A 21,440-nucleotide genomic window follows, 5' to 3' on the forward strand; every position below is an offset into this window, starting at 1 on the left:
ATGCACACATACTATCATTCATATTAAACCATAATCTTAAAGATAGATACATATAATTTAGTATTTCACAATGAGTTTCTTTACATTAAGAATAAATAGGAATTTTATATATCAACTTCTAAATATATTCACTATATCTTGATCAAATTTATGTAAAATGTTATTTTTATTAGGTTTCTGACATACATATTGTACTTTGAGGTTCTAGTTATTATTGATATTAATTCGATTTTTTAAATCTAATATTTAAACATTTTATGATTCCTTTGTAAAACATAACATCTTATTATAACTGTATTTGCAATCCCCAGTATGTTGTGTTTCTTTTTTGTTCCATGTCTTCAGTTCTAAAAAATAAAGTTATAAAAACTAACTAAATAAATGACTCAATGGGCTACCCGATCACCCAGCTGCCGCAAATCGTGTTAAAACTGTCAACCAGCGCGAGTAATAAAGTTTTAGGAAAAAAATGGCGCAAAAGGGAAGTCACGTAATACATGTGCGCGTGATTAGGGCGTGGTTAGGGAAAGGGGATCGGGGACTGACAGGACTGACAGGCCGTCTTTCCACGTAGCAGCTCCGCCGCTCTCTAGTGCGCAGCTGCGGGACCTCCCGCTACAGCACCACCCAGCGGCGGCAAGAGGGAACTACAGTCTCCGCCTCGCGCGCTCTAATCTCTGCCTTTGGGTTTCACAGCCAAAAAATAAAATAAAATAAAATAAAATAAAATAAAATATTTTTTCGTTAAAATGGAAAAATGCATGCTTTTTAAATAAAATAAAATGACACTTTCAGGATTTAAATTGTTTCAAAAAAGACAATCAAACATCTGTTTATTTTTTTTGCAAAGAAATGTTCAACTTTATTTTCATGAAACACCTTTATTTTTTAAAAAGCCTGACTTTTTCCTTGTAAAATTATAACTTTTTAAAAAGTCAAATGCAGGATTCTCGCAAAATCTGGACTTTTTAAAAAATAATTCCACAACTAAATTAACTTATCCTGGTGAATATATGACTTAATTATAATATATTTATCAGTGTATTTATTTTATTTTATGGTAGAGATGGAGGAAAACAGCTCTGTAATACAGCCTGTAGTTTTACTACAGATTCTGAACTTTAAACGCAACAATGACGCAACAAAGATCAGAGTCCATTTTCTCTAAATATACAAGTCAGTGAAACTGTATGAACTAAAACAGCAGTAAATATTTAGTTTAACAAACATAAAATGTTAAGATATAAAAAACTAAAGAAATCATTATTTGTAAAGAATGAAAACTACTAAAACACCAATAAATATTTGTTTAATAACTCAAAGGCAAGGCAAAGTAGATCTTTGTATAGCACACTTAGTGTAAAATATAAATGTGCTTTAAATAAAACATTAAAAAAAAAACTAAAAGGGTAATCATTAAAATAAAACATGAAAGAAACCTAAAACAAATTTAATTTAAAGTAAAACTATAGTGGGTCTTTAACCTGGATTTAAATATACTGTTTCAGCTGATCTAAGGTTTTCTGGAAGTCTTTTCCAGATCTGTGGAGCATAGAAGCTGAATGCAGCTTCTCCATATTTGGTCTGGACTCTATCAAATGACAAAAGACCAGATCCAGATGACCAGAGAAGTCTGGCTGGTACTTAGTGAGTCAGGAGGTCAACTGCGCTTTGACCATATGCCAAAAAAGAACTAAAGCATTTCTGAATGATCCAACCCTCCCCGCCCACCACCTGTTTGACCAGATGCCAGGACATCACTACAGGTCAATCAGATAAAAACCACCCCTCACGAACAGCTCCTTCCCCTGGGCCTTATGCATGCTTAACCTCTTCAAATGAAACACACTGTAAAAAAGTCAAATTTGCACACAAACCGCACACTACACGATATATTTATTGTGTGTCCTATCATGTCTTTGTATTTTCTTTATTCTCAAATTGCCTTATGCCTGTACTCCTCTTTTTTATTTTTTTACCTATTATTGCCGCGTGCACTGGTGCTGATGATTGATTTGATTTAAAGCTTTAAATAAACGTAAAGCATATCCTCAGGCAGCCAGTGTAAAGAGCTCAGAACTGGACTGACATGGTCTACTTTTTGAGAGAACACGAGCAGCAGAGTTCTGAATAAGCTGCAGTTTTTTGGTCGTCCTGTAAAAACAGTTAGATTCATCAAGTCGACTAAAGATGAACGCATGAACTAGTTTCTACAGGTCCTGCTTAGACATCAAGATCTTTAGTACTTGAAATATTTTTAAGATGACAGCAGGCTGATTTAGAGTGCCTTCATGTGTAGGTCTGTGTGCATTACTATACCGAAATTTCAGGCCTAACTGAAGGTATAAAAACTAAAAGCATGAAATCATTTGTAAGGAACAAATAAAACTTCCTAATAACTCTTCCTGACATAAAGTTCGGGGTCAGACTCAGCAGAAATTCTCCTTATCAGACATTTTCTGCAGACGTTTGGAAAATAAACCTAAGAAAAGGTTTTTATCTAAAGATATCAACCTAAAAAAAAAAGAAAAAAAAAACATGACACAGATTTGAGACACTTTCAGGCAGAGAGGCATTTTACTACAGTTTGATGCATAGTAGAAACAAGCAGGTAACATTTGTTAGCTTGTCAGTTTACAAAAATATCCCAGCAAAGCAAATCAGTTCTGGAAATTCAACATATTTTTTTTAACACAAATTTAAGTAGTGAAAGTAAATGTAGTGACCATTTTTACAATATACAACTGCTATGATTAATGCTTGGAAAGAGAACTGCGTTTAAAAGGCAGCAACAATCTTAATTCAGGCCACGTGTATCTATGCAGAACTTTTGGTTTTAGAACTGTACATTCAGCGGGAGAAAACCCAGAAGCTGTTAGAAAGGAATTTTGTCCTTTTTTTAACAGAAACACATTCAGAGATTAAAAGACATCTCAGGTATAAAACATAAAAAGCACGTCGTTGTGACTCTGAGAACACTGAAAATGGAGACAAATTCTTAGTTCGACATGAATCGCGTGTGCTTCTCAGTCCATCATAGAGGTGACCACAGGTTTAGTACAGGACTTCCACTCTGGTTCCACTACAGTAGTGTTCCAGTCATGTAGTGGTGCTCGTCTTTAGTAGTCAACTCTTTTTAGTCCAACAAGCAACTTCTAATGTGCCAATGGAGGAGTAAATTCAAATAAAAGTTTTTTCACGTTAATCTACTATTTGTTGCTAGAAGATTGGAACTTAAAGAGCTAAAAAACCCAAGTGTCTGGGTCAAATGAGAACTATCTCCAGTCAGGATGGAGCATGTCTGCGGTTGGTCTTTATGCTTAGAGCCGAGCTCTTCAAAACTCCAGAAGCAGCATGCAGAATCTCTCCTTTTCTGATCAAAACATGACTAATTAAGAGCAGGAGTTCATTGTTGCTCATCCACTGTAACTGCTAGAATATCCAGTGCGGAAAATACATGATATTTTTGCCAAAAGAAAAAAAAAAAAAGCATCATCTGAGTTAGAAAACAAAAAAAGTACATTTCAACGCTTAGTTCTAACATTTCTGAAAACTGTAACAAAGCTCAAAAACGACAAGTCTACAAAGATGTAGTGTACATATTAACATGTTAGCATCAGAGTCTGATCAGATTTAATTAAATTAAATCATAAAACTAAAAGTAGATGGAATTTTTCTACATGATGAGATGTAAACAAAGATAATCGACCGATGAAAATGCTAATCTGGAGAGTAGAAGATAAAAAGGCCTTCCTCGTCCTGCTTTGATCCACAAATGTCCAGCCTGGTGCAACCATAGCAGCAGTTCCTACATAGACTCACACTGAGCTCCTTACAGATCCTTCCATCAGTGTAGTGCACGTCTCTTTACAAGATAGATAAAGGGAAAGTCGTCTACGGCAGCAGGTCAAATATAAATAAACCCAGTGTTTAGTTAGTTTCTAAGCTTTCAGGAGTGTTAGTAGCATCTATTTCTTTTTTTCACATTTTGAAAGTATTTTTTCCCGCAAAGACTTTACTGGAATTGAATGAATCACTTAAGATGATCCGATCTGCTCGTTTCTTCTAAGCTGCTTACTCGCTAGCGTGTAGGGCAGAAGGCTTGACCTACTGGCAGAAGTAGTACAGGAAATATTCCAAACATCTTTGGAATTTGCATTTTTGCACTGCAGTACCTTAGTGAAACTTTGAGGTTTTTTCTCTTTCAAGTGCAATAAGGTTTTAGACATACACACCACATCCTTTGCCTTGCTGAAAGAGGAATAACAAACAGGATGTTTTTGGATTCTCCCAGCCTGGTCCTCCTGCAGCTGATCATGGACTTGGAGCAGAAGGAAGTCTTTGTGTGGACAGATTTTCTCAAAAGACCCGACGAAAACCTGTCCTTGAGATGATCCATGTAGTCCTCGATAGAAACCATGCTCGTGTTAGTCGGTGTAAGGTCCCTCAGTGGAGCTCGGGAAACTTTGGAGAACTGTTAGTTCTGCTCCACATTTCATTCAGTGCACGCATCAAGTTCAGTTCCGGCTTTCTCCTTCCGTTCCCGCTGGTTTTCATTGCCGCACTTCATTCTCAATGAGGCTGTCCTCGCAAGACTGGAAGTCCTCATTAATGCTGTTTTCTGCATGGTGGGATTCCTCGTCCTGCAAGGACCCCTGGCCTTCGTCCTCGCTGCTGCCTGATCCCGCCTCCTCGGCACTGGAGTCCTGAAGAACCTGAGCGATGTACATTTGCTGTGGAGGGGAAATAAAAGTAAATATGTAAATTTCACAACCATAAACTGAAAAATACAGATTAATTTAAGATTTTAAAAGGTTTTAGTAAACTAATGCGAATCTTCTGACAGAGACAGCAGTGAGACAGCTGCTGAGGTACCGTCTACAAAGCAAAATTATCAAAAAATGGAATTACATCCAAAAAACAAAAACTAGTAAATGGTTAAATTGATTTGAGCCATTAATGAACATTAATCAGTTTTAATTTTTAATGGAGATATGACTTACATCTGATCAAAACTGACTCAATGTCACCTATTTTTACTTGTTAAGTGCTAGATGATAAAAAAAGGTAAATTAAAATAAAAATTGGGAAAACCAGGATCTGTTTAATAAATTTGTTAATTAGTATTACATTTAAAGAATAAACAGCTTATAAGTTTGTTTTTTTGCAAAATAATTCCCTTTCACTGCATTCACAGTGAACTCAGGTGTGCTGTTACCTTGCTGGGTTTGGGGATCGCCGCAGCAGCTCCATTCTCAACCACGTCCACCACCTCCAGCTTGTCAGTCTGTAAAAATAAACTAAAGTTTTTAATTCCTGTCTAATAACCAAGAAAACATGAATATGTGTGGGTTGAGTTTGAACCTTGTAGTTGTGAGCACTTAGGTATTTAAAATGTCCGAAGCAGACGTGAGACAGGCAGACGACTATTGTGATGATCAAAACCACAAATGTAAACATGGATGTCGCAGCAGAGAAGCCTGGAGGAAAAAAGTCAAATGATTTAAATGTTTATTTTTTTATCTGAACATAAAAACACTTGAAGGCACAATAGTGTCCAGTAGATGGCGCCATCTTCTTACCAGAACGAACGGTGGAGAAGAATAAAAGCCAGAAGAGGCAGAGGATGGGGGCTGCTACCACTTGGTTTACAGCTCCAGAGTGAATCTTCTTATCCAGTTTGGTTGGTAGATAGGCATAGTACATGTTATACCTGTCAGCTAAGTGCTTCAGCAGCATGTACATCAGCCCTGTGCACATAAGAGACACAAACAGGCAGAGTTAATCCAATCAGTTCTGTTGATAAGCCTATCGATACGAGCAGAAACGCTCTCCTGCAGCTCCATCATCACTGGCGTGTTCAGGTCAGGAACTCACCGAAGGGAACAATGATCGGGCAGGTGATGCTGTAGGTCATCACCACCGTGAAGACACACATCATCCAGGCATATCCAGCTCCAAACTGGAACTCGTAAGCCTGATGCTAAAGGGAGACGAGAGGAATCAGTTCAAACGCTGTCCATTAAAATAGAAAGAAAATTAACACCTTCAGTTCTCAAACAGACACTTAAAAACATTTAGAAAACACAACAATTTATGTAATGTGGATGAAAGTTATTAAAAGTGAAGCAGCTGCTTAGAAATCAAAGCTTTAGCTAGCTGGGAAACATCATTCATGAAAGTCACTGTAGTGTGGTAATCTGTCTGAGGCAGAATCAAACAATGCCATTAAAAAATAGTTTCAAAATTAGATAAAGCTATATTTAAATCAGTATCGAAAAACACCATTTTGATTGAGACATTTTAGATTTATTTTACTATAACGTTAAAAAACGACCCCCTTCCATCAGAAAGGACAACACACGTGAAGCAGCAAAAACTGATCAACCATCATTATAATGTGTAGAAACACATTTAGCAAATACATGTGACCATACAGAGTGGTATCATGTTCTAATGATATTCAATTTGTATTATTTTGAAAACAACAGTGGGCTGAACTTTATGAAACTAAAATGCAAATGGATTTGTCATTAATTCTAGTTTGTTTGCTTGAACACGTATTTCATTTAAACTCATCTTGCATGAAATACAAGGAATCCAGAAGACTTCACCTTCACTGTTCAGTACCAGGTATTTATCGCCGAGTCAAACTGGTTGAATTTTTGGCCAAAAATGTCCTGGATTGATTTTAGGTGAATAAATCGGATCGCTCATATTGACCCCAAATCAAAAGTGATTTAAATTGCCAACCACAAATATTTAATCAAAGTTAAAATGAATTGTTACACCCCTATTTAACAATCAAATAAACAATGGTCATTTTGGCTCAGGTATTACCTGCTAGGGTAAAAAAGGATTAAAAACAGAAAACTATAATTTTTATTCAATAAAAGGCTGAATATTTCTGAGCTAACCCCACTGACTGTATATGAGAACTGGACTGAGTGACCCCTCCCTCCTAGCATTCCAAAGAGGAAGTAACCACTGGTTAAAATAAGCTAAAATCCCATAGACTTCAACAGAGAAACAGCTATCTCAGTCTTTCTATTCGTCAAAATAACCATTCTTGCTCTGAAATATTTTAACGTGTTCTTGCTAATCTTGATGTTTTTTTAATGATAGTTTTGCTTTGTTGAACTCATTTCCAATAAGCTCACTCCTGATTGGCAAGCAGGGTTGCTATAGGAACTCAGACCAACTCGGGCCAATTACTGCTTATCGATATCCTCTGGCTCAAACATGGCGGCACAAAAAAATGTCAACTGAAATTAATTCATTTTGTCGAAGCCAGAAATAAACCATTTTCTATGCTCACATGGCCCAGCTCTCATCTATAGTCAGTGGTTGAACCTACAGTTTTATGTGAAGACTCAGTCATGGACAACAAACCCTTTTGACGTTCCTCCGCTCTGCCGCTGAGCGAGCTAGGCAGAGGCGGATCATGTACATCAGCAAACCGGGGATTCTCAGCAGGTCCATGGCGTTACCGATGAACGCTGACGCGATCACGTAGTTCACAAAGAACGCTCCGTTATCAGGAAGGAAAACACACCTGCAAAGGAGATAATGACATATTTTAAAGTCCCACTCCAATTATTTTCCGAGGGTTCCCAGTGGTCTTTCAACTGTGATTATGCTGTTTTCAGACAAAATTAAAAAAAAAACTGTCGTTTTTTTTAGGAGAGTTTCTGCAGAGCAGCAGTAGTTCAATAGACCTCTGAGTTGTGGGTGGGACCATTGGTGCAGTGCAACTCTGCCCACACTTCCATCATCCCTTTGTTTACACTCTTTCCTGCTAGCATTATTGGTGCAACAACAATGGCATGCAACATTGGAGCATCTAGTTGTTTTTTCCAGCTCAGACGAGGAAAACAAAGACGTACATGGATCTATTTTTCTGCTAGTGAATGCATCTGAATGCAACAGATTTTGTGGCATATTTTTCATGCCACACTTACAAGCCTTTTTTAAATTGCATTTTTTGTCTGCTTCTGATTTACACTTTAAATAAAGAAATACTAAAAAAAGGCAATTTTAAGTTTAATCTTTTTTATATATGTCCTCCATCATCAAAAAGAGGTCATAAGTAAAAGTAAAAAAAAAAACCCAAAACACAGTTTTCATCAGAGTGGTTCTTTAAATACTCACAGTTTCATGTTGCTCAATCAAACTATTTTTAAACCCCCAGAACCATAAAATACTTACTCAAATCTCACTTTAGCGTCTGCCAAAAACTTCTTGTCAAAAAGCCAACGGAAAAAGACGTCTAGACTGCAAAAAAAAAAAAGAAAAGATTAAACATTTAGATTACACAAATTAATTAGGGTTAAAACTAAACGAATGTCCTGAAGAAGTGATTAAGATGCAGCACCTGGTGAGCCCTAGAGAGGGCAGCAGAAGAACCATGAAGATCAAGAAGGTGTAGCACTTGTGCATGGTGGTCCTGTTTTCTCCTGACCTGTAGAACATCAGCAAAACACCCAAATTCATCCACTGAGCAGTAGTTCTGAACCAGGAGCACCAATAAAAGCAGGGAGAATTGACCATACCGGGTCCAGTGGGCTTCAAAGAAGGCAGAGTAATAGACAATGGTAGGAAGTAAGGCGGAGAAAGACCACAGGAGGAGGGTGGGGAAAAACTGGGTGATAATTGGATTCTGGAAAAAAAGAATAAAGAAAATTATTGTTTGCAATAGTTACTGACTTTTTCCTATTAATGTTAACTTGTTTACATTAATTAAACATCAAACAGACAAAAAACGATTGCAGGAATTTACTCACATTAAGATACTCCACTGGTTTAGTAACATTAAACTTATCCATCGTGGTGATTATAATGGCTGGAGTGGTGAGGAAGAAGAGGAGGAGGAAGAGGATACAGTTGATCAAAAAGCAGCGGAGCCACCACTTGACTCCTCCTACTGACAGATGCTCCCTGTGGGAAAAGGGTTGCATAGTGGGTTAGGCCTGCAGTTATGGACACAGCTGCCGGCGCGGTACCAGCATGTGCTCTTACCAGTAAACATTTTGAGGGTGGGGGGCATACGTGACGGTCCAATTGTGCGTTTCCAGGTTTTTGCTGAAGCTGGAGCTTTTGGGCTCCCGGCGGCAGTGGCAGCCCTGACACTTGCAAGCGTTGAAGTCCTTTAAAATTCTGATGAATCAAAAAGTGCATTTATTAAACTAAGTAAAGTAAACTTAGCTGATTTAAAAATAAAAATAAAAAAAGGAGACTCAGACTTTATCTTATCAAGTAAAGATGCACTTACGTAGCAGTTATGGTCTCGTTCTGGAAAGTAACAAAGGCCATTCCCAAAGGTTTTTTATTGACCCTCTCTCTTTCGTCCCTGTATTCTTCCCTTATTTTTTCCTCCAGTCTGGTATAATAGACCACAGCATTTTCCTAAGCATAAAAACAAAATCCAGCTTTTATTCATTTCACAGAGTCATGTCAGTAAAGTTAAATATAGGCTTTTTTGGAGCTACTTTCAGTTTTGTACAAGAGAACCTAATTGACATGTATACTAAATATTCTTAAATTAAAACATTTAACTGTATATGAGAAATGGACTGATTGACCCCTCCCCCTTGGGTTTCCAAACAGGAAGTACCCGCTGGCTCCAGAAGCCAAAATCCCATAGACTTTTATAAAGAAATAAAAAAATAATAATTATTCATTCTGTGTGTCAAAATAATCCTTCTTTTAAAACATGTTTTTCATGACAATTTTTTTCATGGTATTTTTTTCTGTAGTCAAATAATACAAGTTATAAACTGGTGTTTCCATTAAGCGAACTTACTATGGCAAATTCAATTTGAGCAATTTCATAGTTAATAGAAATGCTGCTCTTGAAACTCTTCAGTTTCCTCATCCAAGCTGCCATCTGGCTCAAAACTATATGGCTTGACATTTTTTAGCTGCAGTAAAGCTTTATGCAAGAGAGACACAGCTATCATCATCAGGGGGGGTCAAGGGTGGGGCTATTCAGCTCAGCACTAATGGACACGCCCATGTGGAGGAGTTTTTGGAAAAGGTGGCTTTAGATTAACATAAAAAATGTTTTTAATCGAGATTTAGGTTGTAGAATTTTGGTTAAAAAGTCACAATTGTAATGAAAGAATGTAATAAGGGGACTTTAGTAAATACAAATAAAAATTTCTGAAAACAACATTTATGATTTAGAAAAATCAAAGTCAAATCAAAGAGCAGCGTTTGGATGTAATGAACTTATTTAAAGGAGCAAGTGGAAAAGAGAGAACTTAATAAAAACACGTTCGTCTATACAAAAATGAAATGCATGATTTCTGAAACCTGTTCACAGCCTTTGATGGCACAGCAGCAAAGGTGTCCACACAGCTTTGGGTTGACCTTGGAGGGTTCTGTGTTATGTTTATCCAGGTCAATGAAGAACTTTTTGCTGCGCTCTGCTTTCTTTCTGCAGACAAGATATCAGAGCAAAGAAACTCAAAGCAGAAGGAAACTCAACAATAGAAATATAAACAGTTACTGAGTTAAATACCTTTCAGAGTTAAGATACATGAGCTTGGCCACATCATAACAGAGGCGTGCATCCACGACTGAGCAGTTACTATACGCGTTCCTATCAAAAAAAAAAAAACACACACATCCGTTTTTATCTTTAGTATGAGAGTATTTTCAGTACATCTACTAATCAAAATTATTCTTTATCTGTTCAGAACTTCCTGTAAATGTGGGGTTTTTCCTAAAGCCCAGAAGCAAATACTAGTTGATACCATTTAACTGTTCAGAAATCAAATCAAACAGCACTCATTCTTACCCCATCGTGGCATATGACTCACTTAATGCTACTCATCTGGCTTTTATTAAAGACAATTACACATAAGCCCTCCATTGTGTGATGGCAGCAGAAAAGGACAGCAGCTTAAACAGGAAGAGGCATGGCTCTAATATTTCCTCATTACAGTTACATCCATAGAACAAACCTGGAGAGAGGTCGAGCATGGAGGGAAAAAGAAGGCAAAAGAGGGAAAACTTACTCAAAGTGTTGCTTTATTTCCCTCTCCTCTCCAAGTTTGGAAATGCCCGAGATGAATAAAGTGCGCTTCACCTACAGAGACAAAAAAATAAAATAAATAAAAAACAAGAGAAAAATGAAATGATTACTAAAGCAAAGCAACCCTAAGCAATTGTTAAAAAAAGAAAAAAGAAAAAAAACAGTACCAGATCATTCTCCTTGTAGTGCATTTTGGATGTGTGCCGCCTCATACTGAACACCGTCAGTAAAAGGTAGAGAAATGCAAAGGTGGTGTGAAGCCAAAGCAGTTTATTGCTGTGAAAGAAAAGTTTAAAAGAGAAAAGATTTAAGGGATTTCCACATCAAGTAAAACAAATACACTGGTGCTTCATTGTAACGTAATTCACTCTAAACAGTTTTGCTGTTTCCTGAACGTTTTTAAATCCCCACTCTGATCATCTTCCTGTCTATGTTCAAAATGTTCCCAGAGGACTTTTAATTATGACAGTTTCTACAGAGCAGCAGGAGTTCATTAGAGATTCACATCTGAGTTGTGGGCGGGGCCGTTGGAGAAGCCGACCTCTGCTTCCCATTCTCCCATTGTTTACACCACGTGTTAAAGTCTTGGCCCTGGGGCCGGATCTGGCCCGCCGAGTAATTATATACGAGCCTCCAGATCATTCTATTTTAATATTATTAATGGTCTGATGTCATCTTGCACTTATTTCTAATTGTATAATTTTGATAAAATATGTTTTTTATATCTAAGGTTTAAGTTGCTTTATTCTGGAATAATGTTTCTGCCTTTTTATTAATCAGTTATGTTAAAAAGTTACATTGAAAAAAATGTAGTTTAAGTGTGTTCAATAAATGTTGATCCTTTTCGGCCCAAGACCTAAGGTATGTTTTGGATTTTGGCCCCCCTGTGCAACCAAATTTGACACCCATGGTTTACACTCTCTCCCGCTAGCTTACAGCCCCTCACAACCCCAATTTAACATTACTGGTGTTAAATAAATTGCAAGCAATATTGTAGCCATCCAGCCTGTACAGTTTTGAGCCAGTCTGCTTCTGATTCACAACACTTAAAAAAAAATTACTTAGAAATGAAAATTTAGGCTTAATTTTTTTTGTAGTCTTACATCATGAGAAAAAATGTCACAAGAACATGTTAAAAACACAATTTTTAAATATGTTCTTTTAAAATATTCTGATTGAATTGTTATGATGATTGAGAACATACAGAAAGCTTAGTCTAAAATTGAATGTTTTTTTTTTAGTATTTCTTTATTCAAATTGTTGAAAATCAGGAGAAGGTGCCAAAATGCTACCAAATGCTACCTATTCCACTTCACTCTGATGCATACATGCAGACAAATAGATGCTAAACGTTTTTTTTTCCTTTTCTGAGCTGGCATCTGGCTTAAAACTGTACGGCTCCAATACTGCTTTCCATTGTTGTTGCACCGCTAATGTGGGGTGGGGCTGTAACCAAAGGGATGATGGGAAGTGTGGGCAGGCTTAGGCCCACCCAATGGTCCCTTTCCACAATTTAAAAGCATTTTTTTAAAGAACAACTGCCACTCTGCAAAAATTGTCTTAGAAAATGACATATTTTTTATTATTATTTTGGCAAAAACAGCATAATCATAATTAAAACACCACTGGGAACACTTTAAAAAGAGATCAAAGGATGACTGGAAAGGGATTGCGCAAGATAAAAAGTATGAACAGTTTCATGTCTGTCTGAGAAAGGTGTATAAAGTTTGTAGTGAGGGTTTTTACAGCCTTAAATCATCTAAAATTATAGTAAAAAATAAAGTTAACTCCTTGAAAATTTTGTTTATCCATTTTTTTTTGTTTTTTTAAGAATGTCAGTCAGTGATAAATGAGGGATCACAAATGAACAAATAAGAGTAAAAGAAAAAAAAAAAAAAGAGGCAAATTTCCAATTCAAATAGCATTTTGGCCCCACTTTACGACTGGAAACAGAGTAAAGTTTTATTGTTTGGATTAAAAAGTGACCTATAAACATGTCAGCCAGTCAAAGGACATCAAGAATCATATCCTTTGTGGAAAGACAAACTGTTTCCAATTATCTCATATTTATGTCAAACAAAAATTAAATTGGTCTTTGTGACACGGAACTTTGTATGATAATAACCATTCATCTCCTCTGACTAATGTCAGAAAAATGGTGTGAAAGGACTTTAAAACAAAGCAGAAGATTATAATACATTTCTACAACTCCTGCTAAAAAAACAGCCTAACTTACCTGACATCCAAGTTTGCTATAGTGGTTCGCCCAAAACTATAGGCATTATTTTCTGTAGAAAAAGAAGAAATTGGCAATTATTGAATGGATGAATATTTTCAATGCAGAAATGAATCTGTTAACGTTTGACCCCTAACTTTAAGGGATAACAAAAACAATATTACATGTATTTTCCTTTAAATCAGCTCACCTAGTAGGTTCCCAGAGAAATTGACAGGTAGGATGATGCCCACAGAGAGCACGCCCACCACGACCAGCAGGCCGATGATGTGCCTCTGAAAGGACAGGTAGTGTATCGCGTCTTCGCCACACTTTTCCCTCAACTCATCTTCCCTTTGAGAAGAAAAAAACGGGATTATTCTGATTCAAATGTTTGATCGTCATCTTATGGTAATGTGGTGGGATCGCACTGGCTTACTTGATGCGGAAAACAGCAGTTAACCACGAACAGAAACCCTAAAAAAAGAAGTAAAATGAAGGTTCTTAACTAGAGTTTAGAGTATGTTTTTTTATCTTTGTTTCATTACTAATACTTACATTATCTGTCTGGTCAAACTCAACTGAGCTTGAAACTGAGGAAAACCGCTCGTAGCGATCAGACACTTCTGATGTCCCAGCAGACATACTGTAAGCCAGAAACATACGCATTATATTACACAACGACCAAGCTAATAAAAGTGGGTGTGTGTCGCTGTACAGCTGGTTTCCTCTAACAACATTACAACATTTGAGAATCACAGGCACTGAAATAAGCTGGAGAGATTTATTGTTGTCGTTCACGTGTGCAGAAAGCAAAGAAAGGAGTTTGAGAAACCAGAAATCTCTGCAGCTACATTTCATGCACTGTTAAGGAGGGAGAACCCAGTTTCACACACAGGCTGTCCGAGAGACGGCTGGAACATAGAACACAGAGGGGAAGGGTTCAACGGAAAAAAAAAAAAAAGTTTTCACAAAAGGAAACAGTTGTGACCCACAGGTGGATTTATGGAGTCCAACAGAGCCATGACCTTCTTCAAATTTAGAACACCTTTCCATTTCCAGTTATAAATCAGACTGCACCTCAAAGAGGTTAACAAAGTTCAAATTAAGAATTCACTCTGATGAGAACTGTTTTGTGAGTGTTTTTAACACATTCTTGTGGATTTTTCTGATGATGGGTGATATATTTAAAGAAAATTAAGCTTAAAATTGTAATTTCGAGTATTTTTTTATCCTGTGAATCAGGAGCAGACTGCTCAACATTAAGTTGGAGTTGTGAGGAACTGTAAGGTAGCAGGAGATGATGGAAAGTGGGAGCAGACTTGCTCTGCCCCAAAACATAGAAGGGAATTTCTAATAAACTCCTGCTGCTCTGCAGAAACTATGTCCTAGAAAATGACTTTTTTTTTAAATTAAAAGAACACTGGGAACACTTTGAAAATAAGCCAAAAGATGATCAGAGTGAGTCTTTAAAGAGAACCACGGCTCTGTTAGAGTCTGAGGGGACTAAGGTGCTCTAAAGTGGAATGAGAAGATTCGTCCACATTCCTGCCAGAACAATCCCCTGTCTTTGGTCTAATGGAGGAATGTATACAGTCCACGTACTGGGCAGTCTATCTACAGCCACACATTCCAGCAGTATTACCTCTCTCTGTAAGCATTTCGTCTGTGTGGCTCATGCGGTGCGCTCACACAGAAGACGCTCATGCTACATAAAGAGGTCAACGCACAGATTAGAAGACAGATCTGATTATGACAGTGAAAGACAACAGGGACACCCAAAGGCAGAAGTACGAGAGCTACACCGAGGAGGAGGGTGGTTAGCGCCCTGATGCTGGGAGGACGCCTCCTGAAGGAGGAGGGGAAATCAGATGAGTGGAAAATAGGTGGAAACCCACAGCAATCCGAGTAGAATGGAAAAAAAGGGGGAGTCAGGTTAACTTCAGGGGCTGCACCAGGAGAGAGAAGAAAACAAACTTTCAGGGGATGACATACTATTCTCGACCATCCAGACGGCAGTATCGTTGATCCAATGATCTGACAAAATTCAAATAAAAAATAAATTTAACACCGTCGACCATAAAATGGGTGGCAACCTTAAGAAAAACGAAAAAAAAAAACAACAGATTTGTGTTAAATGGATTGTCTGTATATGAGAACTGGACTGACCGAGTGTGACATCATCCATAGAAAATGAATCACTTCCAGTCAAATTAAGTTAATTCAGTTGCAATTTTTTTACAATGTTGGAGCCAGAAATCATCAGAAAATAGTGATTGGTCCACATCAGTCTGAACTAGTGTTTCTACAGCAGCCAATCAGGAGTGAGCTTGTTAGAAGGCCACACCCCTACTTGAAAGTGAACTACACAAATTCTGTCATAGCTGTTTATTTTGCTATAGAAGTATTTTGGCTTATTAGAGCCAGCAGCTACTTCCTGTTTGGAACGTCAGGGGGGAGGGGCCACTTTGTCCAGTTCTCATATTCAGTAAAATGGTTACATCCTAAATGTGATCCAGATTTCAAATCTGTTTAAATTATTGTATCACTTTAAAAATACTTTGACATATATTTCATTTTAAAGAAATCACTAGTCTGTATAAATAAGTGAGCACAGTGTAAAAACACAAACATTTCCTGTCTTTCACAGAAGTGTCTCACCCCCCGTCATTGTTTAAACGCAGCTGCAAAAATACTGCAGACGAATCCCCACTCAATCCCAGCGGAGGCGTTTCGATAATGCCGCCATGTGTTCAGCGCTCTGATCACAGAAATGTGAGCTGATGTCTCAAAACATGCCAGCGTATCCGACTGGCACCGAGGCCCGTTTAATGGATGGGTTTGGACGCCAGCAGGGCTTAGATACAAGCAAGGTTTGAGGGGGGAAAAGGTTATCAAATAACCTTTTTCAAAATGGTGATGACTTCCTGAGGTTTGCTCAGAATGTCTGCTGCATGCTTTGGTCAAAATACCAAACATACACAGAATTACAGCAAAGCCCTTCCAGCTGTTTCTGTGGTTCTTCTTTAATTAACAAGATCTAACTTTCACAAAAATCAATGCAGTTCTGTTTTAATTTTTAACCTCTTTCAGGGTTAAAGGTATGTTTCTATTGTTTCAATAAGAAAAATGTGTTCCAAGTAAATCTCTATCATTTAGATTTATTTATATTCTTAGAAAATATTAGATTTCTATCTAAGAAAGTTTTGTTTTTATCTGATACCAGCATGGGGCAAACAAGGCATGATGTCATTGTTACCTAGCAACAGGGTTGCATGACCAGGTAAACACAGAGGAGTTCTTCAAGGGCATTAGAGTTTATTAGAAAGGAACTCTACATATCATCTGAAAACCAGGACATTTTTATTTTCTAATTTAAAACTGAATAAATACATAAGGATAAAGCAAAGAAAACAACTAATTAAGAACTTAAATGACTCTAATAAATTGATAAATTGATATAAATAAATATCAAAGTCAGCGTCTTAGACTGCACTCTGAAGAAAAGCTGCTGACTTTCAGACTGAATAATCAAAATGTGATTATCTACGGCCAAAAAAGACGCCGTTGACGTGAAAAGAAAGGAGAAGTGAAGCCGGCACTTCACAAAGGATTGTAGACCATCAATTATGTAGGATCCCAAACACAGATTATGTTACAAGATTAGAAAACCTATAATTAATGAGGCATAAAAAGACCCCATACCAATAAGAAACGCACTTTATGTTCACCCATTTCATTATTGTATCCAAATTATAAGCCATGCATTAAAATGTCTCCATCCTAGTCAAACTTCCTGTTTGTTTGCTCAGAACAGAACAGCAGGATGTGATGAGGAGAAGAGCTTTCTTACCTTTCACTGTCATCTTTTGCTATCAAGGCGAGCCGCCCATAATCCCACGCAAGCTTTCTCAAGATGGAGAACAAAAACAGAAGCCCCTAGAAAACCAAACAGAATCCATGAGTGTCTCCAAGAGCTTTATTTATACCACAAAGGCCCACTACACAAAGGTTACACAACTGTTAAAGTGCATGCATAAAAAAAAAAAAATCTTCCAGGAAGGAAATCATATGGAAAACATGCTTGCTCTTGATATGTGGCATTTGCTTCACTTGCTGCACAAAAGTTCTAAAAAATAAAATAAAAAAACTCACCAAAAAGCACATGAAGTCAAGGGCGAGGACGGTGGGCACCCCCCCAAAGGCCAGCCCTTGAAGAACAGTGCTGCGAATGCGAGCGGAGTAACAGTAGTCCTTGGAGGTCTCATTGGGCGCCTGGGTGGGGGTGCTCACTACACTAGAGCTTCCTTGGACCCCCAAAAAGACTATGGTAAATACAAACACTCTGTACATCCCTCACTGCAGCATGCCGACAACCTGGGAAGAAAAGACTCATTTTACCTCCAGAAATATAATAAATTCTACAAATGCTGAGAGTCACGGTAATCATTTTAAGATAAAAACAGCACTAAGATCCAAAAAAGGAAGAGAACAAACCTCCTCAACTATAGCTGACACTCTGGTGCTATTATATATATTTTGTCTTAAATAAATTGCAATATAAAAACAAACACTGTTCAGTTACAGCAAAGCTTTGTCCTGTTTTAGCCAACAACAAAACGAGAAAACCTCTGCTATAGAAAGTTTCAATGAGCTGGCAGGTTGGGTTAGAAAGCCTGTTGGGGCTTGCCTTACACTGGATGATTTTAAGTTCTGCTCCAGGAAGTTTTCTAAGGACAAACCCAGGATATTTGTACTCACTGAACAACACTTTAAAGTCCCACTCAGATCCTCTGACCTATTTTAAAAGCAACCTCAGTGGTCTTTATTTTTATTTCAGGCAAAATTAAAAAACTTGTGACGTTTTCTAGGACATAGTTTCTGCAGACCGGCAGTAGTTTCAGGAGCCTGTGACTCCGCCCAGTATATTTTCTACCCCACAAATAGAATCTGTTTAAACATCTTTTTTTGTCTGCTTCTTATTCACAAGGATTTAAATAAAGAAATACTCAGACATGCAATCTTAGGCTGATTTTTTTTGGCATATGTCCTTGCCACAAGAACATGTTAAAAACAGAGTTTTCATTGGAATTCATATTTAACAATCTTAAAAAAAAGGTTTTCTTCTGTAATCCTGTGTTTGCAATTTAGCTGACCTAAGTGGAAAGAGAACCAAAAGCAGAAGACTGTTGGCTTACTAGACACAAAAAACAAGCCTTTTCTATAAACAAATTACCTCAAACTAACCCCATGGATCACATGTAAAAGGTAGATTTCACACAGTGCTCAAAACAGTTAAATGGGCCGTTTATTTACAGCCAGCAAGTCATTTTTTTCAACGTGCAATTTTCTGCACTTGTGTCCTGAGTATTTACAATGCTGCTCATCTTCCCTGACACTAACGCATTTATCCAGACCCTGGAATGCTGTGACATCACTGCTGAAGGATGCAGCCGAACAATAAACTGATAGAGACCACAGGGTTCAAATGGACCGGTGTCAACCCAGAGCACAGCGACGATGCTGCACGTCCACCACACTTACAAGCATCTCGAAAAGTATGCCAAAGCACTAAAAAATATTTATCTTTACAAATTTGCCTCTATAAATACATCTATCAACCTTTTAGATTGCATAAATGATATTTTATCAAAAAAGGGAAGTAGTTAAATGTATATTAGAGGTGTACGCCAACTAACAAGCTTCCTATCAGAGAAACAGCATGTAGACAGTAAGTCCAACAATACTTTCAGAATCCTGCATTCACTTAACTGCATAAGAAAACCTTACAAAGATAAGAAACAGCATGAAAACTCCTGAAAGTTTCCAACCAAAACTCAAAACAAGAATGTTCTTGCTGTGAGTTGACAGTGCTAACAGTCACACGCTGCCTTTTGCTTTTTTTTAAAAAAGCAATTTGACAAATGAACTGAAGCAAGACGTGGAGTTTTATTGTGCTTTGTTTTATGTGAAGCTGTTATCATAAAAACTCTTCGCCCACCCTTTAACCTTACCTGTCCCACAAAATCTGCCTGTCGAGGAGACTTTTGCAACATAAGTGTGTCATTGTACAAATAAAAACAAATGAAAGCAAAAGCCATTCGGCAGGGGGATTTGACATAACTCACAAGGCTTTTCTAAAGAAAAACTATTATTTTACAGGCCCTATTTATTGTGTGCAAAAATAAGGGTAGAAACCAACAAAAAAGGGACAACATTGCATGGCCTTTAAAGAAAATTACTTAAATTAATAATAAATCATTAAAGGTCTAATAGCGTGTTTAAAAAAACTATAACTTTGACATTTACCTGTTAATAACAACAGAAACTCAAGATTAGAAGCATTACTTACATCTAAAAGTAAACTTCACAAACCTGCACGCATGAATTTCTATAAAACTCTTTAGTAAAAATAGTTGCTAGGACATCAGTGTTAGTATTAAACAGATTAGTAAAAATAAATGCAGGAAACTAAGAGTGAAAACAACACATGCTGCAATAATGAACTATGTAAACAACAAACTTCCCCACATACATCTCAACTGCTTGATATAGTCAAGTGTTTTAAATCAGAATGAAAACATTGCTTTAAATGCATGTAGTGATATAAATATTGGGTTTAGCATATTAAATTGTACAATGTTATTAATAACAAAAATAACATGCATAAATCCTACAATATAAAATATTTAAAAATGAAAAGCTGTTGGCATTAGATAAACAATAATTTAATCTATGTTTAGCTTTGCAACATTATAAAAATTATTATTATAAACATTTTTATCATTATTTGAAATAACTACCAGGTTGTATGCCAACCAAGGCAACATTTTTAGGCCAATTATGGAATTAAAACCATTCTTACAACGTGATATTGTACCATTAATAAACTTTTATGTTTGCATTGCTTTTGCTTATTTATTTCTACAAGTGATCAATTCCTGACAAAAGAATCATGAAACCACAGTATCAAAAATGTATTTTATTTTTTATGTTTTTTTAAATACAAGTAGCTAAAATCGCTGCCAAACATTTTAGTTCTTTTTTATTATTTTTTTTGTAACAATATAGATGCGAAAGAAAAGGCCATGACTCTTCCAAAAAGCAACCATCATGTGGGTATTATTGTATAAGCTTATGAACGCAGTAGGGAAACGCTCAAGCAACAATATTCACAAATTCATGCTCAGCATTTCAGCCTGAAGCCGGTGATGAACTCATCCAGCAGCTGTCTGCTGTGTTTTTAAGAGCATGTCGAAACACTGTCATAAGCCTTAAAGCTAAATGAGCAGTTCAAGATCTACAGACAGTCTATCAATTGTCTTTAAGTCCATCCTTTATCATCCTTATTAAAGATCATCTAAAAATAAAAAAAAAACATATTGATCTAAAATTTAGCAATTTCCCCTCTAATTAGATGATCGATGACACATTAAGGCAACTTTAAAATTAAATAAAAAGTCTCAAACTCGGTTGTTTTCGTACAGTTTGTGCCACTTATACCAACTAAAATTCTCTTAAACAATTAATCGATAACCTTTTCTAAATATGAGAACAAATTGTTCACTACTTGGATACGTTAGCTTTATGCTAATATGATAGATTTCGTTATTAAAACATCAATAAACCGTACTAACAAATCATCTGACAAGTAGATACTTTAAGGACAACTTCAAAGTATTTTTTCTATAAAATAATTACAGTATAGATGTTCCAATTAAAGCATAAACTTACCTTAATACGATAGACAGAAGAAGCCGTCGCACTTAGCTTGTGAAAGCTAGCATGTAACTTAGCCAAACTTAGCTCTGTGATGAAGCAAACAAGTGGGAGTTAACTTAAACGAAGAATCGCTTAGCACGTTTGAATTTACCAAAACGGTGCTAATTCGCGAAGTTGTCTTGCTAGAAGATAGTATTTGTCACAACTAAGCTGGCATAATCAATCAGCCGGTCCTACAACAGTAAGTCGCCAGCCTAACCAGTCCAACTGCTGCTGGCAAAGTCTGGCTGAGAGGATGACGAAGATAGAAATAAATCGTATAGAATGCGCTCGCGCTGGATCACAATGCTGCGCCCCCTTGTGTTCGATCTATTTTAATGTATTTCTTAAACTTTTTGCGCATTTATATGACGTAAGCAATAACCATTGAAGATGTTTTAAATGTTTTATATATTTATTATTTTA

At 36.9% G+C, this 21,440-nt stretch overlaps 1 protein-coding gene across 2 annotated transcripts; it reads right to left on the bottom strand.

The window, feature by feature from the left end:
* Positions 1-2,548: 2,548 nt before the first annotated feature.
* tmem63ba (transmembrane protein 63Ba) lies at positions 2,549-21,340 on the bottom strand. 2 transcript variants are annotated; one of them, XM_024297610.2, is made up of 24 exons: positions 20,988-21,340; positions 17,409-17,630; positions 17,107-17,192; positions 15,249-15,290; positions 13,812-13,899; positions 13,693-13,730; positions 13,465-13,607; positions 13,275-13,326; positions 11,206-11,314; positions 11,022-11,092; positions 10,523-10,603; positions 10,315-10,438; positions 9,272-9,405; positions 9,019-9,156; positions 8,784-8,937; positions 8,553-8,659; positions 8,375-8,461; positions 8,209-8,274; positions 7,393-7,555; positions 5,878-5,983; positions 5,583-5,750; positions 5,365-5,480; positions 5,219-5,287; positions 2,549-4,733 (listed from the first exon to the last, which is right to left on the bottom strand). In XM_024297610.2, exons 2-24 carry the CDS (start codon positions 17,604-17,606, stop codon positions 4,554-4,556), a joined length of 2,520 nt encoding a protein of 839 aa, XP_024153378.1. In that variant the 5' UTR covers positions 17,607-17,630; positions 20,988-21,340; the 3' UTR covers positions 2,549-4,553. The 2 variants fall into 2 exon arrangements, with proteins under 2 accessions (XP_024153378.1, XP_024153379.1); XM_024297611.2 differs by lacking the exon at positions 15,249-15,290.
* Between the last annotated feature and the right edge of the window lie 100 nt (positions 21,341-21,440).

The sequence above is a fragment of the Oryzias melastigma genome, linkage group LG15 (assembly GCF_002922805.2).
Source record: "Oryzias melastigma strain HK-1 linkage group LG15, ASM292280v2, whole genome shotgun sequence".
NCBI classification, from domain to species: domain Eukaryota; kingdom Metazoa; phylum Chordata; class Actinopteri; order Beloniformes; family Adrianichthyidae; genus Oryzias; species Oryzias melastigma.

Bases quoted from the DNA above. Each gene is read 5' to 3' on its own strand.
- tmem63ba (XM_024297610.2), bottom strand. From the start codon at position 17,606: ATGTACAGAGTGTTTGTATTTACCATAGTCTTTTTGGGGGTCCAAGGA. The intron at 8,462-8,552 runs GTATGGTCAATT...GATGTTCTACAG, and splicing joins TTTGAAGCCCACTGGACCCG to GTCAGGAGAAAACAGGACCA. The intron at 5,751-5,877 runs GTGAGTTCCTGA...TTATGTGCACAG, and splicing joins CCCGATCATTGTTCCCTTCG to GGCTGATGTACATGCTGCTG.